Source organism: Chanos chanos, chromosome 1 (genome assembly GCF_902362185.1).
Source record: "Chanos chanos chromosome 1, fChaCha1.1, whole genome shotgun sequence".
NCBI lineage: Eukaryota > Metazoa > Chordata > Actinopteri > Gonorynchiformes > Chanidae > Chanos > Chanos chanos.
The window spans coordinates 28,360,359-28,387,518 of record NC_044495.1 but is presented as its reverse complement, the minus strand read 5'-3'; the positions used below and the strand labels follow the sequence as shown (position 1 = coordinate 28,387,518).

General features: G+C 42.6%; 1 protein-coding gene across 2 annotated transcripts in view; it reads left to right on the top strand.

Moving 5' to 3' along the window:
* Nucleotides 1-27,160, top strand: part of plxna4 (plexin A4) — a 195,959-nt gene that overhangs the window by 142,319 nt on the left and 26,480 nt on the right. For both annotated transcript variants that reach the window (XM_030785978.1, XM_030785970.1), the window contains exons 8-22: nucleotides 1,962-2,061; nucleotides 2,383-2,497; nucleotides 9,118-9,318; nucleotides 9,790-9,886; nucleotides 11,179-11,369; nucleotides 15,439-15,590; nucleotides 16,499-16,616; nucleotides 17,307-17,443; nucleotides 17,952-18,119; nucleotides 18,390-18,483; nucleotides 20,448-20,687; nucleotides 21,030-21,176; nucleotides 21,826-22,060; nucleotides 22,338-22,480; nucleotides 23,733-24,001. In XM_030785978.1, coding sequence (XP_030641838.1) covers nucleotides 1,962-2,061; nucleotides 2,383-2,497; nucleotides 9,118-9,318; nucleotides 9,790-9,886; nucleotides 11,179-11,369; nucleotides 15,439-15,590; nucleotides 16,499-16,616; nucleotides 17,307-17,443; nucleotides 17,952-18,119; nucleotides 18,390-18,483; nucleotides 20,448-20,687; nucleotides 21,030-21,176; nucleotides 21,826-22,060; nucleotides 22,338-22,480; nucleotides 23,733-24,001 — 2,407 coding nt within the window. The remainder of the gene's footprint in view (nucleotides 1-1,961; nucleotides 2,062-2,382; nucleotides 2,498-9,117; nucleotides 9,319-9,789; nucleotides 9,887-11,178; nucleotides 11,370-15,438; nucleotides 15,591-16,498; nucleotides 16,617-17,306; nucleotides 17,444-17,951; nucleotides 18,120-18,389; nucleotides 18,484-20,447; nucleotides 20,688-21,029; nucleotides 21,177-21,825; nucleotides 22,061-22,337; nucleotides 22,481-23,732; nucleotides 24,002-27,160) is intronic.

The window sequence follows — 27,160 nt, the reverse complement described above, 5'->3', positions numbered from 1 at the left end:
ACTCACAGCCACTGAGGCTGAAAAAACGTTTTGACAGCATTCACTGGGCCTGATAAAAAAAGAGAGCCGATCCTCTCTCTCTCTCTCTCTCTCTCTCTCTCTCTCTCTCTCTCTCTCTCTTTTTTTTTCTCTTTCTCTCTCTCTCTCTCTCTCTCTCTCTCCCCTTTCTTTCCTCTCTCCTCTTCTCTTGATGTGGTTGGTTAAACCTAGTATAATTGAAAAGTGCTCAGATCTGGGATGCTGTCTTGAGGCTGGTAATTTTTCATAATATGGAGATGTCTCAACATGGATATAATAAAGTCAGTATGTTTTGTTAGAATAAAGGGAATTTCTTCTGTGCACTCATTTGACTAATAAAAAATTAAAAAACAATATGAGTCAAAATGCAAGGTACAACATATTTCCCATGAAATAGCCATCAAGATGCTTTAATGGATGGTGTAACTCATCCATTAGAAGAGGAAATTGTGTTAAGATAAAAGCAGTAAATGGCATATGAAGGAGAAAAGCTTTGCTAAGAAGTTGTCCTTTTTTTTTTTTTACATTTTACAATATGAGGTGTATATGAATGTGAATGAGTAGATAAGTGGTTTACGTTAGTGGCAGTAAGAGGCAAGCTGTAAGCCTGTTTGATTCACTGCGTGAGTAATGATGCCTATAAGTGTCACTGAAGATGGAGTGATGGCGTTTAGACCAACATGAAATTACAAGACTGAAGGACCCTCTGGAAAGAGCCAAACTCATAGGGCCCAGTGGACAATGAGACACAGTATACACACTCACACAAACACAGACACGCATGCATATACATACAACATACATACATATACACAAACACACTCTCACACAGTGACTCACACACAGATGTGAAGTTAATGAACAGAGTGAGCCTCGGGGTACAGATGGTTATTTGGTACGTTTATTTTGCAGTTTGGCATGAAAGTCATTTAAAAAACTGTTGATGTGAGGATAAAGCCACAAATGTGCCAATATCCACATGCACATTCTCACACACGAAAACACACATACAGTGAAGGGTCATTTGTTAGCTGTGTCCCATATCCCGTATGTAATTCTCTCTCACTATCGCAGTACACTCTCTCTCTCTCTCTCTCTCTCTCTCTCTCTTTGAGACACGTTAAAGGAGGTGCTTTTCATAGACAGAGGCACTGGGCCTGTGGCCGCCCATTTGTGGTTCAGGTGCCAGCCATCAAGGTAACATTTCGAGGAACTAATTAGGATAGATTTATTGTCAGCCACACTTTACACTGATTGATGTATGATTCAGGCTTTATTAGAGAAACAGAGAGAGAGAGAGAGAGAGAGAGAGAGAGAGAGAGAGAGAGAGGGAGAGAGAGAGGGCGGAAAAGAAAGAGACAGAAAAAGAAGAGTGCTCTTTCCCTTTGAGAGGTGAGGTCTCTGCGTCTGGTTCTTTGAATTAAACATGAGCTCCTTCATTAGCTCAGACAAAAGGACGCCAGTGATGGCCCCTTTTGTGTAGCATTTCCATTAACTTGTACAGGTTCATCTTTTTTCTAATCTCCCATTTCAAAGGTTTTGTGAAAGGCTCTAGTGAAGATGTTTTTATATCTGCGGATTGGCACAGATAACTCTTGCCTGTGACTTGCATTGTAAGAGGACAGAATATATTTCTGTGGGGAGTGGACATTAGCAGCACTGCACCTGGTTATCCTCCCATAGGAGTATCCACACTGCTCCTGGTTCTCTTTTAAGAGGAGTTTAATGACAAACTGAACACTCTTCACACATTCCCTTACACCTTTTATAGTGAAGAATGGATAAGGGAAGCGACAATGTCCCCCCGTGCCGGGATTGCTTAACAGTTGATAGAACAATTCTGAGAACAATTGAGTGTGGCTTTATGGAAACTGTGCACGAGCTGTTGCAAATGGAAACAAAGTGGTCTTTTTCTCTGACGTATTTCCCTCTTTGCTCTGCAGGTGATCACCAGATTGTGCAGTTATACCTCAAGTCTAAGGAGACAGGCCTTGCCTTTGCCAACACCAGTTTTGTTTTCTATAACTGCAGCGTCCACAAGTCGTACGTATCCCTCCATATTCATCTCAGTCATTACCACAGACAAAACATGAATGTAATATTAACACTATGGCTTCAAATGAAGTCACCAATCGGTATCTGCCATGTTTAGCGCCAGTTGAGTTGTTTACACTGACTGTTTAATATTGAGTTTGTTTTTATTATTTCCTTTATGTTATTAATACTTTTTTTTATTGATTTTCTTTCTCTCATTATTTTGTGAATAGGGTTTGAATTTTCATTGCCTGGACTGAAATGCGGTTCTTGCCCAAACATTTTCCCCCTATCTTAGTTTCTTTCCGTCTCTCTCTCTCTCTCTTTCAGTTGTTTGTCCTGTGTTGGTAGCCCATATCAGTGTCACTGGTGTAAATACAGACACACCTGCACTCATGATCCACGCAGTTGCTCCTTCCAAGAGGGTCGAGTCAAGCAGCCAGAGGTGAGTCTTGATTGCTGGCTTTCTCACGCCTGGTGGTTTCAACTGTCTCTCAAACATTTTCAGTTTGGTCTCACCCAAATCTCATTCTCAGAGCTGTAGGTGAAGCCATGTTAGATACTGTGTGAGAGATGAGTGTTTCTGTGGACCTTCTCCTACATGCCTCTGAATCTGCTTTGCTTTTCAGCCCTCCCATTTCTGTCTCAATTCCCACCGACAGTTTATTTTATCTAAATTATCAATAATATTGGCACTGCTCTCTTGCCTTGAGGCTACAGCGGGCCCATCAGATTAATTAAGAGCTCTTTTATCATCTCCACAGCTACTCAGGAGGGTCAAACACAAGCCATGCCTCTCTCTGTCAGAGCACGGGGGGTGGGACATGGGTATTTTGATGAAAATTGGTGTGGTTGGCGAGATTGTGTTTAATTTCTCCCTGAGGCTAAATTGGATGTTGTTCACTGTCGTTTTGGTGGGACCAGTCACTGAAGAGCAAGATGAGCTAGGCTCCTAGAGGTGATTATTTTTGCTTTGGCATGTGATATGTAAAGACATGTAAATCTGGATCTCCCTAAGGTATGGCATTTGAGTCAAACATACAAATTTAGACCTTGACGTTTATAGTTTAATACCATCTTTATAAAGCCTATTTACATCACGCTAAAGCTTCGTGCATTTGCCTTTCCAATTATCAAATGCACTCATGGCCAATATTGACCAGGTTAATATTGGGATTTCTATTTGTGTGTCCAACAACTGCCAAATAAAGGAGGGATTTGCTGTTAGCACATGCTAATGACATTTTCACGTCATGTTTTTGTTTGACTGTTGTTTTAAGGCAGGTGTTTCGTCTGGTTAATGAGTTTAATTTGGATTTCATTAACCCCCATACCGGGGGTCTCGGATTGCCTTGGCTCTCACCGTTTGCTTGGAATTAATGAGTTTGTCTGTTTACTGCTGAATCCTCAGAGAAGACCACACCGAGTCAACTTTGCTCAGAGAAATGAGATGACCTTTGGCGGCGACCCTCTGCAGATGAATTTCTGTGTTTTATTCCAATTAGTTGAGTTTTGGAAAGCGATCGTGGTAATCCGTGAATGCCTTTGAATGGCTGATGAAGCGAGGGGCCTCCCTAAGATGAAAGCTTTGTCAGCATGAGCTGGAGAACTCACTCACAGTGCCAGAACAGCCAGGTCTATCCAACAACACAAGCAACAACATCATACCAGCAAGCCACTCCCTCTCTCTCTCCTATGTTAAAACTAATGGAGACAAATTTGCTCACATTTAAATGTCCCCAATGTCTTATAACAAAAATCTTTATCTACCTTTTTTTTGCTTATTTTTCTCATCTTATGAAAGAAGATAACTGTACTAAATGTTTTGCTTATTCATGTTCAGTTCTCTTGGATCAAATCTGTTATATTTCTCCTCACATGTTTTCTATGTGCAGTCCCTGACATAGTCTGTTGTATGCACATGCATTATAAATGATGTCATGCACAAAACTGCATAAAGCAATTGAATTCAGTGGGGTTTTTTTTTCTCACTCTCTCATAGTGCAGATGAATTTATGTTTGTATATTTGAAATCGGGAATGGATAAGCAGACTGGGTCTTCCAGATGTAGAGGGCATGAATATTTAAAGAGGCAGTCTTCCCTGTCCTTCTGTGGCTGAGAGGAGGGCTGTCAGTGGTGACTGTGGCTGGTCTCGCTCTCTTCTCTCTCCTGGCTCGCCTCTGGCACTACACTGCATGACTAAACGCTCATTTGCTTCTCGCAGACGTCTCACTTCGCTTCTCGTAGACTTCTCCCCTCATTTCTCCTGAGGGGCATCAGAAGGAGAGAGTCATGGAATCGCTGTTTACTGCCAAACGTGAATTTTCAAAGAACGTGTTTGTAGCAGACCTAATGGTTCGTTGAGGAGTGTGAGTGAGGGAGAGAATGAGAGAGAGAGAGGTCTCAAATGTGAAAAGAAATGTTTGAAGGTTGTGTTAAACTGAGTCTTATCTGATGGAGATGTTAATTGACATGTGTAATGGGTTGGAGGGACTCTGTATTGTTGAGCTGCAGGGAGGGGTTCAGCGTGGTCATGAGGAGAGGACGGTGGCATACCTCATTCCCTCAGGACTAAAAGAGCAATGGAAGAAATGATGGATGATTAGAAACAAAGGCTGAGGAAAATGAAAGCAGAAGAGGTAGAGGTAGTGTTAAAATATGAATCCGTGCCCATTTGGAGAGTAGCCTGTTAATCGCCCACCAGGTCTGTGAGCGTCGCTGACAGAAAAGAGAGATTCTCCTCATCTTCCAACCCTGCCATCACACTGCTCTAATTATGGGCTTCTCCGTGTGTGCCAACTCCGCCACACATACTCTACTCTCATTCTCTCTCTTTTTGTCTCTTTCTCTCAGGCTGCTAATTATACAGGCTCTTCTGTAGATGATGGCGATTCAGGAGCCAGACAGTGTGTGATTTTTCCGCGGTAGTAAACATGTGAGATGATTGCTGTCTGAGTCATCTTGCTCCTCTCTACTCTTATAAACATATTGTGACCAGCAAGGGGGGGGAGAGAAAAAGCCATTTTCACAAGGGCTTACAGGCCACAGGTGTAGGATGTTACTTTGGTACTTTGTCGTCCCAACTTTGAAAGGGAACAGGAAGAAATATGATGGAGAGAGCTGCTAAGCCAGTGTGGATTTCCATTTGATGTTTTTGTGCTTAAGGATCATTGAGGCTTTGTACTTTGAGGGGTTTTTTTTTGTATTTACACACACAAAAAGCCCAGTTTGAGCCTGGAATCTAAAGTGTTTGTTTAATTGATTGTTTTACTGTTAATACACTGAATAATTTCTACTCTGATAGGTGAAGTTTTGAGGTACATAAAGGAGGTTTAGAAATGAGGAAGTCAAAGAATGAACTACCTTCTTAAATTTTAAAAGCAGTAGACATATTTTTATTTGTTTGTTTTGAAAATGAAATCTTTAGACTATCAGTTTTATTTGAATATAAATTTTGTCCCATTTTCATTTTGGATTCAATTCTTACCATTGGATTTGCATGCTCAAACTTTGTCTAGTTTACCAACTTTTACCAATTCAAAAGCTGCCACACGGCTCTTTTCCTCTGTTCTCCATCCTGGTGTTTCTCCAGCTCATGGCATCCACCTTAGTGTTCCCCTGAGCGTCTCAGTACAATTATTCCTGGGGTCACGCTTTACTGCTCTTTCTCTCTAGTGCAGGCACAGATAATGCTCACATTTTATCTTTATATCTCTTTTTAATCTTTCTCCTCAATCTCTGCATTGTGATTTTTCTTTTACAAGCCGGAGGAATTTCATCATCAAAATGAATGTATATATATAGCATTGCTGGAGAAATCCTGGTGTTAAGATGTTTGTCTTCAATTAACTTTTCTATAGTGCTTATTCGAGAAGATTCCAGTAAGCCTCTACGGTGCCATCTCTTTTCCAAGGCTTGTGTAACCACCACAGTCAGGTGGACACTAGCTGTGCTTGTTATAGCTATGTGTATGTATACCCTGACCAGCCTGCCTCAGCCTGGTCTGGGTATACATAAGAGCCCTCTTTGATCTAATCCAAAGCCTGGGTACAACCAGGTTCACATCCTGTAGCACTCACCACTGACTCATCAGCTTCTCTCTTAGTGGTAGTCGCCCATTGTTTTGTTTATCTCTTTTTCCTCCCTAAGTACATTTTTAGGTTTAATGTTTTAGAGGAAGAGAATGTGTGGATCTTCCCTTGAAAACTTGTTTGCATGATTCCTTCTCCATCTGAGAATTTACAAAATAAGTAAGAAAGATATCACAGAAAGGCTAAAAGACATGATGTTGAGAGAAAGGGTGTACTCAGAAACCAGACTTTAGCAATGCAGATGTCTCTCTCTCTCTCTCTCTCTCTCTCTCTCTCCCTCTGTGTGTTCTCCCTGTAAAGACTTAATAACCTGGCTTGACAAAAAGCTGGTGCAGAATATAGTCTCTGAAGACTCCATATTAGAGCCTTCCAGCCTTCAATTATTCCGTTGTTATGCTTTGAGTCAATCACTTTCCCCATAAAGCTGCCAACTTGGCTCTGCGCATCCGTCAATAGGAGACGAGAAAGCTGGGGCAGTAGCACAGTTTGGGGGGATTGAGTGAAGAGCCAAACTCTCTGTGCATGTGTGTGTGTCTGTGTGTGTGTGCGTGTGTGTGTGAGCGCGTGTGCATGTGTGTGCGTGTGTGCGTGTTTGTGCTGAAGGAGGGAAGGAAGGAAGGAGGAATCGAGGGAAGAGGGCTATTTCTCCTGTTCTCTATTCATCAACTAGACTAGGAGCGATAAACACGTAACACATTATATCAGTGTAATGGGACAATAGATCCAGTGGAGGATCTATGAGGTGTCCACAGGCCTGGGAGAGGGGCACTGAGCTGCAGGAATGCCCTGAATCGCATTATTGAGGTGTTAGCTGCCCTTCAGTTGGGGATTTACAGCTGTGGATGCAGGCTGGTCAGGCAGGGTCAACACAGAGCTAGCCTCAGGGGAACCACTATGGACACCATCCCTACTCAAAGCACACAGTGCTGACATCATACCTGTTACTGATAGCTTTAATAACCTGCATGTGTGTGGGCATGCATTTCAGTGTGTGGTATTAAAGGAGTCAATAAGTGCGTGTTAGCTTGTGTGTGTCTGTGTGTGCGTGTTTTGACAGTGTGTCTTGTAGATAGGAAGTAGCATTTAGTTATGAAGCCTCGCTTGTTTCTGTGAGTGCGTGCTATGTGTATGCATGTGTGAGAATATAAAATATGCGTGTGGGTGAGTAAGTGTGATCTGCAATTAGATCTTTATTTATGCTGAGATAAGTGTGTATGTCCATGTGTGGGTGTGTGTGTGTGTGTGTGTGTGTGTGCGCGCTGTGAACTGAGTGAGAAACTCAGAAACTCAGTGTTATAAATGTAATGCATGAGGACAGGGTGAGAGGTGTATGCGTGCGTGTGTGTGTGTGTGTGTGTGTGTGTATGCGTGTGTTAGTGTGTGTGAAATGTAAAATTCAGTATTGACTCTGCAGCTCTGCTGTCAGAATGAAAGATGATGAGGGAGATCTGCTAGATGGGTGGTCAGTGCTGTTCATCTTACAGTGTGATGACATTTACACCATCAGAGTTAGCTTACACACGTGTCTATCTGTGTCTGTATGTGTGTGTGTGTGTGTGTGTGTGTGTGTGTGTGTTTGAGAGTCTGTGTCTGTGTGTGTGTGTGTGTCTGTTTGTATGTGTGTGTTTGCATGTTCATGTTAGGAGCAGTCCCTGATGGTTCTTTAAAACTGGGTTTCTTGTTCACAAACACCTTTGCTCATATGTTGATTTATATTACCCAGTCCTTTGTCTATCACATTTGGCCGGTTCTTTAAACAGCTCTCAATTCACAGTGTGTTGGCAAATACAGAGTACAAGTAACTATACTGGAGAGCACTACAAATCAATCTGCATTATTTTATGATAGGAGTATTTTTGTCAATTTCATATTTTGAAACACAATATTGCCTAGATTAACAGAAACTAATAAGATTATAACTGTTGCTAGAACTCACATAACCGCTTCATGCCCTACTTTACATTGTTATAGCCTCTCATATTTAGCTGAAATAACAATTGGCAGGTTTTTTTTAAGCCTTATTCCCCTCTGTCCTGAAATGTCTATAATGATGTTTTTTAACGACTGTCATGGAAGTTTTCATGCTTTGACCAATCAGTCTTTCTTAGTGAGTTAGTAACATTATGTTAATGAACTTCAAAAAAGGGTTATCGTACATTCTGGAAGAGAGAGGGAGAGAGAGAGAGCGAGAGAGAGAGAGGTAGAAAGAGAGAGAGAGCTGTTCCTAACTCCAGGAACAAGCCGGAAACTCTTATCTGCTTCCTCTGTGGGCCTTATCTCCAGCTCGACTTAACCAGGGAGTAGCAGCACTTGCAGGAGAAAACCTTGGAGTGTTTTTTTTCTTTTTCTTTTCTGTGTGTGTGTGTGTGTGTGTGTGTGTGTGTGTGTGTGTGTGTGTGTCTGTGTGTGTGAAAGCCTTAGACCTATGCAGCCTGCTGTTAAAAAGGCACACTGAACAAAGTTCAAGAGTCTAAGAGTTTTGTGCAATCAAAATTAAAACAAACTCTGTCTGTTTTCTCTTTTATTGCAGGGGCGGCAGGTCTAAGTTGTATTTTTAAAGCCCCCTTGTACAAATATTTGTAACTGATCAGTTGAAATCATGATGTAGACTAGACGTTTTCATTCTTGAAGGATGTAACTATTACGGCATATCACTCAGTACCCATGGAGTTTTGTACTGAAAATTGCCCTGAAATTCTTTCAAATGTGTCTAAAGACTGGCATGTGGATCTAATGATGTGTCATCCGTACTGTGATTGTGAATACAGGAGTGATTAGTCTTCCCTAGCTATAGCCCTCGGCTTCTTAAAATAAATGGAAAAGCTGTCAGGTTGAAATGAAAGAATGAGGCGTTAACTGTAAGATTAGACCACACTGTCATAGCAGCTAGGCTAATGTGGACCATGTGACAACAAACTGATCGTGAGTCTGTGACTCAGCACTGACTCAGTCTTGATCTTCTTCCTGCTGTAGGAATGTCCGCATCTGCTCAAGGCCGAACGGATCCTGGTTCCTGTGAACGTGGTAAAGCCAATCACCCTTCGGGCCAAGAACCTGCCCCAGCCCCAGTCGGGCCAGCGTGGCTATGAGTGTGTCCTCAACATCCAGGGTGTAGAGCAGAGAGTGCCCGCCTTGCGCTTCAACAGCTCCAGCGTCCAGTGTCAGAACACCTCCGTAAGGCTTCATTTGCTACTGATAGAGCACATATAACACTCTGATACGGGAGCACATATAACACTCCCTGACTTTGATATGGGACCACGGTGACACATTGTTAGAAAACTCCTCTGACACTTTTCAAGGGTTTGATGAGCCTGAGTGAATCAGTTGGAAACTATGTGAATAGTATTGTAACAGCTTTCATTATTTATGTAAGTTGAAACTGATTCATACTTTATGTAAGGTCAGATTGTGTAAATAAAAGATGACAATATATATAATATATAGATCATTCCAGATGTCGATCTCATTGCGATATCATAGTAGGGAAACATGACCCCTTTCACTTTGAGGAAAACATTTCTAGAATGGTAAGGAGTCGTAAAGCTGGCCTCACTCTCTCTCTCTCTCTCTCTCTCTCTCTTTTTCTCTCTCTCTCTGTTTTGCTCTCCTTTTCTCTCTCTGGCTCTGTTCCCATGGTGACAGTACTCATATGATGGGATGGAGATGAGCAGTCTCCCTGTGGATCTGACGGTCATCTGGAACGGCGACTTCAGCATCGACAACCCGGCTGAAAACAAAGGTACGCCCTCTGATCCTGCCACACTGTTGCCCCTGGATTTGGTCTCCATGGCAACAGGCCGTCAGTATCTATCCCCAGGCACCTTGGAGGTAGCGGCTGCTGCAGTTTCCTCAGCTTCTGCTTAACTTCGCCACCTCTCTCATTTTTCTCCGTATGCTACAGGAAAACGTGGCCTGGCTCTCTCTCTCTCTCTCTCTCTCTCTCTCTCTCTCTCTCTCTCTCTCCCTTTCTCTATTGGTCTCACTCCTACTTTCATTCTCTCATCACTCTCTCTTCAGCGCTCTCTCCCTCTGTTCACCTCGTTAGCTTCACACCTCTCATCTCACATTTCTTTTTCTCCTCCTCAGCCTCGGCTCTCCATGCCCCTCACTCTCTTTAGTTCTTTTTCCCCCTTTGTTTTTTCTTCCCTGATCTGCTTGTTAAGTTCACACCCCTCCATGCTTCCTCTCTCTCCCCTGCATCTCATGGCTGGAGATATTTCCTGTTAATGTGCAGTGTTGAATGAGCCCTCTGTGTACTGCCATGTGTTGGCAGGAGGGCCCCACATGGGTCATCGGAGTGTGCCCAGCCATTAGACAGTTCACCCCATCTCTGACACCTGATCCACGGTCATCTCAGAGCCAAGCAGAGAGAGCTGTTAACACCTCGTGGCTCTGAGAGAACGAACCTGAGATATTTCCCTATAGATGGAGCCTGACATTTAGGCCTGCCCATGGTCTGAGATATAACGTTAAGCCATCTGAAGTTAATCAGCTGGGATTTGGATTCAAGTTGAGCATGCAGCATCTAATGAAATTTAAGAATTTTTTAAAGTGTATATATGTGTGTGTGTGTGTGTGTGTGTGCGCACACGTCCACAAAGGTTCAGCTAATTTAAGCAGAGAATGAGTGTAAGAGATTTCTCCACATATTCCACATTTCCTCTCCTGACTAGAGGAGTGGGGTGCTGTGGGGGCGTAATTTGACAGACAGATCAGAGAAACATCTAATGGCAATTAAAAGTGCCTGTCTGGTTGTCATGGAGACGGGATGTTAGAGCAGGGGATGAGCAGAGGCGAGGAGCTGTGGTCCTTCAAGCTGAGCGAGAAACAGAGGGAGGGAGGGAGGGAGAGAGGGATAGGGGGAAAGAGAAAAGATATTATAATGTCTCATGGTTTTCAATGCCGAGAGCAGAGACGCAGTTTAACACAACCAGAGAGTATGCTATTTTGCAGAATCAACAGCTCTGTGGTTTTTCCGTTCATCTTCCATGTGTCCCTGTGAGTGTGACCTGTGCTTTCCCATGTTCACAGTTCACCTGTACAAATGCGAGGCCAGGCGGGAAAGCTGCGGGCTGTGCCTGAAGGCAGACCCACTGTTTGGATGTGTCTGGTGTAAGGGAGAGAACCGCTGTACCCTCAAACAGCACTGCCCCCACCCAGAGAGCATGTGGCTGGAACACAACGGACTCAACAGCAAGTGCACCCACCCAAAGATCACTACGGTGAGAAAAAAAAAACTGTCCGTCCTTTTTCGCATGCTGTAGCAGCAGGCACCGTTCTATATCAACACAGATTTGGGTGAGAAGACCTAGAATTTTTTTGACTGCTGAGAATACTATATACTTAAAACTGTCGTTGCTGTTGTTGTTGTTGTTGTTAATTTTTAGTTTTTTTCAGTTTCCAAATTCACACACAGGCGAGAATTAGAATTTTACATTACAGTTCATTTAGAAAGATATGGTGACAAAGACGTGGTACATGTTGCCTTCTGTCAAAATAGAACTGAGTTTACATTATCAATGAGTTTACAATAAGAATTTTACAGCTGCTGTTTTTTGTGTTTGTTTGTTTGTTTGTTTTTTAAAGCACTGTATTCCAGCATTTCACTCAAAAAGAATTTCCCTTTTTTAAGATTTGTGACTGCTTTACACATCTGGTATTTACAGGGGAAGGGTTTTTGGATCATTTTAAAATTCCTTACCCAGCATTTAATTCCATTGGTAGGTCAAAACGAGCTCCTCTCTCTGTAAGTCTAAACCTCAGCCGTGTGGAGATGTTTAACCCCACGCAGCAGTCAGCACCTCGATCTCTTTGTGTGAGGAGATGGATAGCAGACAGACAGAGGGATAGAGCATAGATAAATAAGGATTGGATGAGAGGATGGCATGGTTTATGGTGGAATGATGACAATGTTGGCCTCAGAGGAATGATAGATACTGGGCCATCTTTTTCCTGGCCTTGGAAAAAAAAAACCAGCAGATGGAAGGAGATTTGAGAAGAAGCACAAAGAAGGAATGGAGACAGAGGGAGAGGAAGACAGAGGGAGAGAGCCCCCTGTGTAATGATTGATAGAGGAATGGAAGTGTAAGCTCTGTGCATAGCTAAAGGTCCAAGTGTTGACAATGACCAAGGAAATCTCAAGTAGACTCTATGAATCACTCTCACACTTTCTGATCATTGTCATTCATCACACAGATCTGTGATTCAGCTCTGCTCTGCATCCAAAAATTTAGAATTTATCCCACAATGCTCACCCATATGGTTAGACCATACAAGCTCAGATCATTAGTCCAATGAATGAAGGCACTGTTTTATGTCATTGTAACTCACATACCGGAGGTTAGCAGATGGTGTTCAGCTGCAGCAGAAAGTACAGGAGGTCTCGGCATTCAGGGTTTTGTACCTTTTGTGTTATATTTGAACACTATTCAGTTTGTCTTGGAGGAAGCCTAGATTTATCTTTTCTCCATTCTGACACTGCATCTGTGAAGTGGAGCAGAAGCATATTGTAGCACTCGCCCACCCTCATAAATACTGTCAGTCTCTATCTCCCCTCTCTTTCTCTCTAATTCTCTCTCTCTCTACGTCTCCCTCTCTCTCTCTCTCTCTCTCTCTCTCTCTCTCTCACTCACTCTCCGATTATTCCCTCTTTTTTCTTAAAGCGATCAACACACAGGTCGTAATGCATTCTAATGTTCTTCATTACAGTGACGTCTCAGATGAAGAATCTTTCACTTCGAGTGGAAGTGGATAGTGATTAAGTGTTTTCCCTCCAACAACCGTCAATTAGCTTGTCAAAGTCACAAATCTAATCAACTGCTCATTCCTTAATGAAAAGAGACTCTGTCTTTCACCCCCCCCCCCAACCGTTTCTATCAGTCCACAGATGTCTGCTCAGCATTCTTGGATTAACAAAAAAAAAAAAAAAAAAAGAACCACCCTAATGCATTGCAATAGGCTTTAATTGCATGCATTGTAAATGTGAACATTATTCTCAGTGGGCTTTTCATTATAATATCAGTTTGGCTTTACTAGATCTCTACCATTCACAGTTGAAACCTGTCTGGAATAATCAAGCAGATGCTGCTTATTAGCCTTTACTGTTAGCTAGTTTTAAGGTGTTAAGCGGAGAGGACAGGACATTTGTTGCATTTGCCCAATCCCATATGTACAGAATATAAACTGTTGTTGGGCTACTCAGTCTGCTCCAGTTCTCTCCATAGGTAATGCTGGAAAAGATACAAATTGATATAAATTACCAGTGAGGGTTATTTTGTAACCAGTCCATGTTCCAAAATGTTCCCACAGCCCTGAGAAATCAATGAGCACTGACCTCACCAGTATGGCGCTAATGAGACCCCTGACCTTACTGACAGGTCACAGTTTAACACAATGACATGGCACAGTGCAGTTAATGATAGCTCAACTCCCCACCTCTTCACTCCCCCTGGGATTGTAAAGGTATTCCATTTTACATGGATGAGTAATGAACTTGCCTAAATGTGGGCTAACAGCCACGCTGTCAATGTGCATATTAGGACCTTCCTCTGGGACAAGTCATGGAGATTAAGACAGATGTGTAGAAAAGGGTTCTGTTAAAATGTTGAAAAATGTTTTGGGACTGTCTGCCAATGGACTGTCAATGTGATCAATACAAGAACGCATATTAACTCTTTAGTGCTCTCATGTGTGGCTGCAATAGTTTTTCTCACAAAGATGGCATCCAAAATCTAATATCTACAATCTCTCTCTCTATGCCCCCCTCCCCCCTTTCTGTCAATAGATTTGTGTATTACTGACCTCACCTAACATCTAAAAGGCTGGAGAATAGTCTAATCTGACCAGCACACTGTTATTACACGTCATTTGGGAAAGGTTGTAGCTCATATGGTGAAAGAATTCTACTCAGTGCGCTTAAAGACAGCTGTGAAGTTGCTCATGTCATCATTGAAAACGTGTAGCCTTGAATTTGTGTGGCTGAATGTCTTCCCATGAATTTATGACATATCATTAACAAATTAAGGCTTGGAGTAGGATTTTGTATGTCACTGAAGTATGTGGATAGGAATCCTCTGAGGGGCAATACAAATGCGCATTCCTTGTTCTACATTTAATTTGCATACATTTAGAGATTTATTGTAAATTCTATTGTATTCAATTTATTTTTTATTTATCTAGTAGTACAGTAGTTTCTGAATATTGTAAATACAGTGGTATTTATACTCTATCTATCTATCTATCTATCTATCTATCTATCTATCTATCTATCTATTTATCTATCTATCTACCTATCTATCTATCTATCTATCTATCTATCTATCTATCTATCTATCTATCTATCTATCTATCTATCTATCTATCTATCTATCTATCACTAAATGGCATATGTTAGAGTGATGAGCATTTCTGTAAAGAGTAGTTCTCAGAAAGAGTTGAGGAAATATTAATGAAAGAATGAATTCAGTGAAATAGAGCTTTGTAGATCCCAAAGGTTAACAACTCGATTGTACTCGAAACCGGTAATACTCTGGTCTTGGCATTGAATTCATTTAATACTTGGTACAATATTGTGCCTATTGAACCACAAATGAGTCTAGATATGATAATTACAGCAGATATAGTAGGGGAAGGTGGTATAGTGTTTAGTCTAGCTGTAGGTCCCAGGTTCAAGTCCCAGTTATGGGTCCTCTCTTGGTGGAGTTTGCATGTTCTCCTCGTGTTTATATTGGTTTCATGCATGCATGTTGGGCATCAGATGGTCCAACCAAGCATGCTTTCCAAGTAGCTTAACTTAATTTCTGTCCAAATACTGTAACCACTCCCTAATCATGGTTTGTGACTCCAAATGAGCATCTGAGATGTGTGGTGGCTCTAGACAGATACCACAGACAATGGTGTAAATGACCATAGATCTTGTTTTTCATATTGCCTTGGCTCAGCTGGGCTTTGCAGCCTATCATTAGTCTGTGTAAGCAGCTAACCTCGGCTGCTCTGACAGAGCAAGGTCCAATTATCCAACCGAACCGCAGTATTCACAGACTCCTTGCTCTCCCCCTCTCTCTCTCTCACTCAAACACATAGTCACACACACACACACAGATGCAAACACACACGTAGACACAAACACACGCCGACATCTTGCAGGTGCAGAACAGGAGCTGGCACTGACTCATCCTCTGCTTCCTGTTAGTTCCCACCACGTGTGAAGACGCCCGGGATCTCTGGGATGGGTTTCCCTCGAGGAGGATGGTTTTTAATTGTTGTTTGTTTCCATGGCATCTGGCTCTGCAGATTACCCCGCTCCGAGGCCCGCGAGAGGGGGGCACGCTTGTCACCATCCGTGGAGAAAACCTGGGGTTGGAGTTCCATGAGATCCAAGGCAATGTACGTGTGGCGGATGTGGAGTGTACACCTGTGCCGGAGGGCTACATCCCCGCAGAACAGTGAGTCTGTCAAACATAAACACATTACATCACAGCCTTAAACTCTGGGAGACACGCTGTGACTTTCTGAAGTGTCGTAAGATCAGGCCTGTTCTAACACACCTGAGTCTACAGTTCACATGACTCCTGGGACCCTCATTAGATGAATTTTGAGTTGTTTGTGTTTGGGGCAAAGCAAAAACCTGCCTACGCTGCAGCTCTCCAGCAGGACGATTAATGACACTGCTGAGCCTGTGTAGTGACGTCATGGAGACTGACTCACCCACAGGAGAAAACACATTTTACTGTACAGTCTAGGAACAGGTGTGGCACTGTGTGGATTAGTAGAGACCTGGCTCACTCGAGATAAAAAAAACCCTCCAGTATTTCCATGGTTCAAAACAAAAGGATTATCTGATGCAGTGACAAATCTTAAAGAAAATTTTTAATCCAGAGCCAGGATGGGGGCGCGGGGGGTAATTATGTGTTATTTTGCAAGGATTTGGGGCACTCTACTGCCAATTTCTGGGGAAAAAGTTCCCCTACTATTATTCATCTGACCTCAAAAAGTCTTCACTTATTCAGCATGTCCACACTAATACTGCTGGCACATGGATTTTGTAACGAGGCCTACCATTTGTGATAAGCCTCTTAAAATACTGGGATATAATTTGATGTTTGACACCTGTCACAAAATAAAAGGGAAGATTAGGGACAGTCTTAACCTTTTTACCCCCAAAGCCCACTGCTGCTATACATTTACAATCATGAGAATATTAAATACTGGAATATACTGGAAGTTCTGGGCGTCTGAAGAGACTTTCTTAATCCTGTTGATAAAATTAATATATACAGTGCCATATTTTGTGTGTGTGTGTGTGTGTGTGTGTTTGTGTGTGCGTGTGTGTGTGTGTGTGTGTGTGTCTCAGGATTGTGTGTGAAATGGGGAAAGCAGCGATAAGCCAATACGCCGGGAACGTCCAGGTGTGTGTTGGCGTGTGTCATCCGGAGTTCATGGCCAAATCATACAAGTATTACTACTTTGTGGTGAGTGCGTATTGTGGTTCACACAGTAAAATATATTTGAAGGAGCGGATGAATAAGCAGTTATCCTCTGTGCTGAACCATATTCACGAGAATACAGCTGATAGTCGACACAGGATTTACAGCCTTCCCTGATAAACAGTCCCATGCCCTGCACTCTGACTTTCTCACTTAGGCAGCACTTGCTCAGGTTGTCATAACAGCCCCAGGGAGCATGACCGTAATGAATCTTGGGTGAACATGCCTGAAGATTGGCTATAAAACTGACTTTTACACCCAACCACGTTTCTAATCTCGTTTATATATGCTCTCTCTGTCTCTTTCTCTGTCTCTGTCTCTCTCTCTCTCTCCCACTCACACATATGCTGACATAAAACACTTAACCCAAGCATAGGAAGATCTATGCCATGCACATTGAACTGCAGTCTAATCGCTGCCATTATGCAGTCATTTTATGCCTAGTTGTCATTTTCATGCATGTATAAATTGCTTTTATTTCACTAAGAGATTTTATAATTGGATTATGTGATCTAAGGGTGAGGAGTCACATCATGGAAAAAAGGAAATGATTGTTTGACAGAGAGAGGAAGAGAGGAAACTGAAATCATAAGTGGCTGTTTTCAGCCGCTCTGTCAGCATGATGTGTGTGCTCATCAATATTTCCAGTCAACTGACTTGACCTTGCATCCACAGAACCCCCGACTGCTTGCCCTCAAGCCCAGCAGAGGGCCTGTGTCTGGGGGAACCATCATCAACATAACAGGAGCTAACCTGGATGCTGGAAGTAATGTGTCCATTATGTTCAAGGACCAAAAGTGCACCTACCAAAGGTACAGTTTGACCAGAAAAGCATCTCCCAAAAGGGGAGACAAATTACACCACTCTCCAGTTTCTATAATCACGTTGACCCAGAGAAAGTCAATGGTGACATTAAGACCTAAAAGAATTTCTGATCCCTAATCAATAATGTCAATAGTAATCAGACAGTGTTCCTGCTTCAGCAACAAACCTGACAGGTCTCCATAAAAATGACAGATGAAATAAGCTCCATTTTAGTCTCCATTTTAGTTCAGTGTCCCAATTCCTCTAACAAAAATATCAAGATATATCTTTTATATTAGGAATATTTTTATGTTGAGTAATATAGTCAGCGTGATTAACAACAAATTTCAGTAACCAACAAATAAGTAAAGGATATTATTGTCTTAAGCGATAGAGTTAAACAACTTCAGTTAAACAACTTCATTTGAGCACTACCAGCACAGTCAAAGCTGCGTGTGCATGACTACGTGGCAGAGAATCTAACTCAGCTTGTCTCATTGGTGTGGAACAACCCAGGCGAGGCGGGCAGTGGATAACGTGCAGAACCCACGCCTCCCTCCGTGGCACCGGTCGCGTCACCGTGTCTGTGAGTGTGGACAGGGCTCATCTCAGCCAGGACCTTGAGTTTGAGTATGTGGAGGACCCCACCATCGTTAAACTTGAGCCCGAATGGAGCATTTTCAGGTACAGAAGCCACAAATTGTCCCATGTTGGTTTTTCTTATCATTTTTGCAGATAAGATTAAAGTCATTGGATGGACCGGACATTGTGGAAGCAATATAGATGATATAGATAAAGCATTTAAGTCCATGAGTTGGTAGATTTTATTAAAAAAAATGTACTAAGTGTACTGTGCAAAGTATTGTTTAAGGAGACATGCTGAGAGAAAAACAAATTACATACAATTAACACCAGAAAAATATAAATGTGTGTCACTCCTTTTCTGGGTCACAGTGGGAACACACCAGTGACAGTGACAGGAACCAACCTGGACATTATCCAGAGTCCCCTCATCAGAGCCAAGTACAACAATCTGGAAACGGTCAACGTGAGTTCAACTCCCACTGCTGCCAACACAGTCAACGAGCGGTCACATCTCACTCACCTAGAGTCCCTGAACCCTGAAGCTCCCCACAAAGATCGCACCAAAAATCAGCCTGCTATTTCACCATAACTCCAACTATTGATAGGGTCCAAGCAGTGAGCCAGAAAAACGGGGGGTGGAGGGGTGGGTGGTTGCCAGGTTTGTCCAACAGAGTCAGCAGTGTGGATTCTGTGATGTGTAGGAAAGAGGAGAAAGCTGTAACACAGAGCTGAAGTCCACAGAGAGGCCTATCATATTCCCTCCCTATAGAATGGACTCATTGATCTGTGGGAGTGTGCTCTCACTCAGATCTGATTGAAAAGGCAGCAGAGACAAAAGGCAGTAATGTTATCTCCCCTCTGTATCATAGCCATGGTCACATTCAGCATCTGTGCTACCATATGATTAGAGCTCCAGATCCTGTTCCTTGAAGCAGAGTAAAGACAAACAAAGGGAGAGAGAGAGAGAGAGAGAGAGAAAGAAAGAAAGAAAGAAAGAAAGAAAGAAAAAAAACCCCCAACATTCTATTTCAAAAGCCTCTGAATGAAGCATTTACTGTGCTTCGATTCTTTCACATCCTCTACTGTAATAAAATCTCTCCTTTACCCATTTTGAGAGAATTGGAACAGTGTGGAAAGATCCAACACATGCTGCATCTCTTTATTCACAGACATGACAGTGTCATTTTCCGTGTTTCTCAGCCGCAGTCAGGGAAGTGTTCATGCATGGATCTGACTGTCCTGCCATTCTAGCTGGGAGAGAAAGCCAATTAAAGTGACACGTAGATTCACTGGAAAATTTTAACTAGTTTTGAAACAGCTATTCAGTGGCTATATCAGCAAGCAGTGAAAAGGTTCTACAAAACCATGAGAATTTAACAAAATTGTGTCATGGGGACTATTTGTTCGTAAACCTCAAAAAAAGCACCAGAGGTACTTGATTAGTAATACACTCTAGAAAGGTAAGTTCAATTTGACAAAAATTTGAACTCTTGTCATAACATGAAGAAATAAGGAGAGAGAGAGAAGGAGTGGCAGAGAGAGAGAGAGAGAGAGAGAGAAATGACAGAAAAAAGACAGTGAACTCAGCTAGCTGTCTCATCATGAGTCACTTCCACCACAGAACACTTCAAAGACACATGGCACTGAGGGAAGACAATTTAAATACCACTAGTGATTTATCAGTCCTGTAGAGGCAGCTCTCAGATGTGCCTGGCTGTGCCTGTGGGACTGCCATTTTGAGCAGATTAGGGTAAACCCAGGCTCTGATTGACATTCAGAAAGTATAATGTTTATTGTGCAAGCACCACCAGAACAATGTCTTACCTGTTAACCCGTACTCAGTCTTCTCGACAATATCATGTAACACATGAAAAGCAAATATTAATGTATTAAGATATTATTACTGTGATATGATTTCTGTTGTCTCATGAAGAAATACATTAGGGAGACATTAAAAATCTTGAATTTTATCAGATTTTTCTGACATAATTCGCATGTAGCTTTAAAGTGCTTCTGACTTAATCAGGCTTTGGATCTAAATATTCAGGCCTTGGGCCTAAGATCTGGTTCTGACTCATAGCCCAGGCTTTAATTGGAGAAACACATACTTTGTGTTAGACCTCTACCATTCTCTCTGTACCTTACACCCAAGTTCTGACATCATCATACAACGTACAACACACTATATTCATATTCAATTCTAAATGTTTACCTTCACTCATCACACACACACACACACACACACACACACACTGAATGTAGTAGTATTTCCAAGAAAAAAAGGTCTGTAGAGAAACACTAGAATAGAGAATAATGTAATTTGTGCAAACCATACTGAATTTGAATTGAATTGAGTAGAACTGAATAGAACTGAACTAAACTGAATTCAACTGAACTAAACTGAATTGAATTTTCCTCTGCCTCCAGACGTGCCAGGTGTTGAGCGCCACCACCATGCTGTGCCAGGCCCCTGAACTGCCCATCAGCCTCAGTAGGCAGGAGGAGGTGGTGGAGAGACCAGATGAATTTGGCTTCATCCTGGATGATGTCCAGTCAGTGCTGGCCCTCAACAACACCAACTTCCTCTACTACCCCAACCCTGTGTTTGAGCCACTCAGCGTGTCTGGTGTGCTGGAGCTGAAGCCAGGTTCTCCCATAATACTGAAGGTAGCAACCTCTGGATGGATGGATTGTGATTCACTGAGGGTGTCTCTTTGCCTCAATTATTTGTTTGCGCTGGTAGTCATTAATGTTCGGACTTATGTAATTAAAGCTCTAGTACATGTTAAAATTGTTCGCATCTGTATAATCATAATAACAATGACAAGGCCATGAGCCAGAAGCACATTATAGCTTTAACACAAGCTGAAATATTCTGTTTGAACTAAATGCTTCATTATTTTGTTCTTTAGCAGCCTGTGTCATTACTGAACACAAATGTATCATTTCTTAAAAACTAATACTTTGTACGTAAACTTTGTATGTACAATTTTTCAAACTTACTTTCAGGGCAGGAACTTCCTCCCTCCTACTCCGGGTGGCAACGGCAAGCTGAACTACACCGTTCTGATTGGAGAGAAGCCCTGTACGTTAACCGTGTCTGACACCCAACTGCTGTGCGAAGCGCCCACCCTGACGGGACGACACAAAGTCCTGGTGAGTAAGTGTAGGTGGGGTGATGCCCCTCGGGCTCAGGGCCCCCTCGCCCTCTTCCTCTCTTCTCATTCTAATGTACTCTGGGTCTGTGGTTATTGTCCTGTCTGAATGGCTGACAGAGACACAACAAATAGCTCCTCAATGGGACGCATTAGAGGCGGGCAAACCTAATAAGGCTTCCATTTGTGGTTGTGAATGAGGACATTGGACAGACACACTGCTTCCTGCTCGGCCACCTGGGCTGTTGACAGACGAGCCGCAGAGAGACCCAGTGCCATTACCGTCACAAACACACAAACACAGCGGCCAATATGTCTCCATCTGCTTCCACTCCATTCAGTTTAGCATCAAACAAAAACATTCAATAAATGACATTTGTCCTCCAAAGTTTCTGTATCTTAAGAATTTTTAAGGCTGTATTCTATACGCTGTAAGAGAATTTTTTTTTTATCATTTTCAACTTTTACATGAATTTTGGTTTCATAATATCATGATAGATGTGATGCATACTCCATGAATGATGAAGATAATAAGGAGGCTTACATGATACTGAATATTGCAACTACACAGTATACTTAACTTTGGCATATGGTGTGGATGCGTGTGTGTGTGTGTGTGTGTGTGTGTGTGTGTGTGTGTTCCTTATCAGGCTCGAGTAGGTGGGATAGAGTTCTCTCCCGGCGTCGTCCACATCACCTCTGACAGTCCTCTAAGCAGCACGGCCATCATCGGAATCGCCGGGGCCGGCGGCCTCCTCATCCTCTTCATCGTCATCGTGCTCATTGCCTACAAACGCAAATCCAGAGAGAGTGACCTCACACTCAAACGCCTCCAAATGCAGATGGATAACCTGGAGTCTCGGGTAGCGCTGGAGTGTAAAGAGGGTACGCGTTGTCACTCTAGGCTATGTGAATAGTATGAATCCAGATTAACCAAGAGATGTGTAGCATTGCCATTGCACCAGATGTGTTTGTGTAAACAACAAAGATAAAAAGATTACTGCTCAAACTAAAGTGTTTGCTCCTCGTGATTTAAACTTCTACCAAAATACATTGCGTAAGACCTTAAAAAAAAAAAAAAAAAAACAACAACAACATGAGTTAGTAAATAAGAAACAAACATATTCCTTCACTGACCTCTTCACATATTTCGCTTTTTCAGCGTTTGCTGAGTTGCAGACTGACATTCATGAGCTGACCAGTGACCTGGATGGAGCGGGGATCCCATTTCTGGACTACAGGACATACACCATGCGAGTTCTCTTCCCTGGCATTGAGGAACACCCTGTGCTAAGAGACCTGGAGGTTTGTCATGGCTCACCCTTGCCTTTTACATTAAAATCTACACTCATCCAGGCATCTCACCACTCACCACATTTTAAATTAACATTTACACTCATCTGGGGAATGTTTGATGTCAGTGCAGGGGTGGTGTTTGACACTGTTAAAAGGAATTCAATCAAGTGCTATCAAATACACACACTTTCCTCATTCTTTTCTCTCCTGTTTTGAAAGTGTGGTTGCACAGTGGGTTGTGTTTGGAATTAAGGCTGTCACTGAGTTGTTTGTTTTCACGCTCTGTAAACAAAAGGCAGCATCTCTCATTAGAGTCGCCATGGCGCCAGTTCCAAAGCCTTATCCGACCTTCTCTCTTTTTTTCTTTTCCCTTTTTTTTCGTAACATAATGAGCTGCTCTCAAATGCACAATCACTCTCTCTTTAGTTGCTGTAGCGACATGTGACACAACCGCTTTTTCGAAAGGAGAGAGAGAGAAATTAAAAGTCTAATGTGACGATGGCAACAGTGAGCCACGCATTATTTATGCTCAGTTATGACAGTGATGGGCACTCTTAATTGAATCCTCATCTTTTCCCCTCAGCTAGCGTAGCTTAGCTTCACCACTCCAAACCCAATGAAATTTCTGCCTAACAAGCTGCATTAATTAACAGTTAATTGGAATAAACATTAGCTCTCTCTGGAAAGTTTATAGTGAAATCAGATGTAATGAAGGTGCCAGTTGATGTGTTCTTGGGTTTTGATGGGAGCCTAATGGTTATTGATGGCTTTAATTGTCTTCATTGGTTCTTGTGTTGTTTAAAAGAGTTAAGGAGTTCTGCAGTACACTGATATGGCGACAGTAGGTGATGATTAAATAGACCATCACTGTTTAAATCAATAGCAGTAAAGCAAGGTGTCTGTGGAAACTACGCACCAGCAGGTGTTTCATGAGCAAATGGATGCAATCATTAGTGTTCACTTAAAAAATGAGCAATTTTAAAATGAAGTAGGAGCTTAACTGGAGAACATGTTTGGAAATAGGCATTGGAATCAAATTTCCAGAACTCAGCACTTGATTAATTTTGTGTGTTTTTTGCTGTACATTGACCAGTGCATAGATCATATGAAGGATGATGATGCCCAACTGGCATATCCCCCTCCTCTTTTCGTATATTAATCACTTCTGCATTAATTTGGGACACTGTTTCTGGTAATTAATTTCTGTACTCTCCCAGAGAGAGCATGCCCGGTGTGTGATTGTCACTGTGATCGTCTACAGGTCCCAGGCTACAGACAGGAGCAGGTAGAGAAAGGCCTGAAGCTGTTTGGTCTTCTCATCAACAACAAGGTCTTCCTCCTCTCCTTCATCCGCACCCTCGAATCTCAGCGCGGCTTCTCCATGCGTGACCGTGGCAACGTGGCCTCTCTCATCATGACCGTGCTTCAGAGTAAACTGGAGTACGCCACCGATGTTCTCAAACACCTTCTCTCGGACCTCATCGACAAGAACCTGGAGAGCAAGAACCACCCCAAACTGCTGCTGCGCAGGCGAGTATTGCTGTGTGTTTTACACGCATTCACAGACACAGACGTGAATATGAAAGCATACAGCATGCATTTATGTACATCAGCACACATACAAAAGTAAATAGACATACTTACACATGTTCTAACGCAATGGCATACACATATATACACCCCCACACTGACCCACTCACCTACACACACACACACACACGCTCACACACACACGCTCACACATAAGACACACAATGATGTGTATGTTCATGGCTTACAGAAGAACTGAATAATGTGGCTCATTAAGATCTGACAAGTTAATTCAAATTAGATATCTAACTATTTAACTTCACCTACATTAAAATGTGACCTGAGCAAAATCAGGGGTTGTAGATTGACATTGGAATTCAGAGAATATGAATCATTGTGCTGGGTGACATTGAAATGCTACTTTCCCCCAGAAACATGAAATGCTCTGACACATTCATCATTAAATTCTAATTAGGATTAATTAGCCCCGAATCCAATTAAGAGAGCACTAAAACCCACTGAATAGTGGGAATTCTGAAGAACTCAATTCCCCATGCAATCAGCTACTCTGCATCTCTGTGTGTTAATCTGTGCGGGGACCTATTTTATCACTCTAAAATGGAGACTCAAAGAGACACCCTTTAATGATGAACATCCCACATTCTAAGTCTGGTCGCTGTTAAAACACAATATCATCAACATGTTCAGACTCATTTTCTGCATTTGGGTTTACATTTAGCTGGCATTGGAAGCATTTTTTTGCAATAATTAAATGAACCACCATTTGTAATGGGCCTACCCTTCAGCTAGTTGCTAATGCCCTACCATAACGAGGCTTGCGTAGTTCCTTGATTATGCGTTAATTATGTCAGTTGAAATGAGCTGGCTTGAGGCAGATGTGGTCATGTGACAGCTGCCAAGGAATCCACCTCCTTCATGCAGACTGATTTAATGACAGCGCTGGCACTGGGCGTGATTAATCGGGTCTGGCAAAGGGAAGATTAATCACACCCAGAGCTCATGGAGGCAGGAGTTCAGGTAAATAAAGGGGGTCCCTCTGATCTCACAAGGCACATCAGAGAGAGTTTAGAGAGGGACAGACAGAGGACAAACACTCCAGACAAAGTCACCCTCTTCCAGGAACAGCCTGGATACAACAACTGCTATGAAGGAACTTGAAGATTATGTTATTAAGTTATCAATGCCCACACGTTCACTGATTCTATTATACTTGGCAGTGTTGTCTCTGGGGTGAGACTGATGAGATTTTATGAATTTGATTTGACTATATGTTTTCACTGTGATTTTTTTGAAGTCAGTCAATGCTTGTTATCCATTTACTGCTGAACTGTCTGCACCCCCAGTATCCTACCATGCATTGTGGCACAAGCTTCATTTTGACTCAGAAAACACAAGGTGTGTGTCTAGCCTCAGATAGCTCCTCAGCAACGCCAACAACCCTTGAAGAAAACTCTCTCTCTCTGTCTCTGTCTCTGTCTCTGCCTCTCTCTCTCTCTCTCTCTCTCTCTCTCTGCCTCTCACTCTCTCTCTCTCTCTCTCTCTCTCTCTCTAAACCAGTGTTTAAAATGCAGAGAAGCAGGATGTCTCTGTCAGTGGCTCCAGACCTGCCTCTCTTTCTTGGCTTCCAAGATAGTGCTCACATTCAGCCAGTGCCCATCTGTCCCGCCTCAACCTGAACTCACACACACACACGCACACACACAAGCAGGGAAACCAACGAACAAGAAGCTTCCAGAACCATCTGTCGCATTCCTGCACTCTCCTCCATCATCTCCCTCTCCTCCTGCTCATTCCTTGTTCCTCTCATCTGTCTTCCACCAAAATAACACCCTCAGTAACCTAGTTTCATATGTACTGTATAAATAAAATCCAGCTTTCCAAACACGTGTGTTTTTCCACAAAAAATAAGTTATCTTTTGCTGTCCTTACTTTCATGTACAGGTGCAATAGACATGTGTGTATATACACAGACACACACACACACACTCACACAATTACATTTGTGCTGTAGACAAATCCATGGACATGTTGGGAAGACACAGTGGTAGTATGTGTGGTAAACGTGTTGTCAGACATCCCCTCTATATCTCAGATTCACAGTTTGACCCCCCAGCTGGGCCACACTTGCCAACTGTAATCAGGAAGAACACCAACTGGTCACACTCCTCAGGTGGGGGAGTCAGCCAGAGTTCTCTCCCTGTGGCAGAGTGTTTAACAGAGGTCACTAAGACTCTATTAGCTGAGAGCAGGGTCAGTCAAATAATACCCATCTGCAAGTATGTTAAGTTGCTTGACAATACTACACAACTGGCACCATGGAAAAATGAATGAATGACTTTACACATTCACACATGGAGCAATTGTGTGTTGCCTTCACTTGCCTCCACTGAGATGACTGCCACACCAGAGGGAGACCTAAGAGATCTAAGGTAATTGGACGCTCCAAATTGGGCAAAAAAGGGGGAAAGTAGAAACACACACACGCAGACAAGCATGCAGTGAAAGCCATGCAGAAATAACTAGGAGCTAAAGGCCTGTGATTATGGTTTGAGGATTATCTATGGTGAATGAGGGGGGACACATGCGTCTGGCGGCCAATCTTCTCGGTGTGAGCCCGAGTAGCAAATTGAAATCATTTCTGACTTCAAGCTGCGTTTTTTAACACATGCCGTTTATGGAAGCCATGCACAGAGGAGTGTCTTTTTAACTCAACCACTGCTTTGTATTGGAAAATAACCCCCAACATGGTGTTCTGGGGAGCTTTACTTTAGGGGAGGGGACATCGCAGGGAAGCTGTTTCCCCATCTACACGAAAAGAGAGAGAGACAGAGCAGAGGACATCTTGTCTGATGCTGAAAGAGCCTGTTTGACACTATGCAGAGTTGAAGGCTAACTAGTGCTATGCTATGGAGGAAGTCACAATAGAAAATTGCCACCTGCTTAGTTTTCATGTGTAAAATCAGGTATTTTAGGTTTTACGCATAGGCATTACAGAGTCATTCTGTTTTTGGGTTGTTTGTGCGGTAGCAATCTGTGTTGTACCCGTTAGAATATTCCTGGAGGTTCTCTTTCTCAAGTGGAATTGTAAGAGTCTGTTTATCGAGTCCATTTGTTCTGCCTGCTGTGGCAGATTGCACT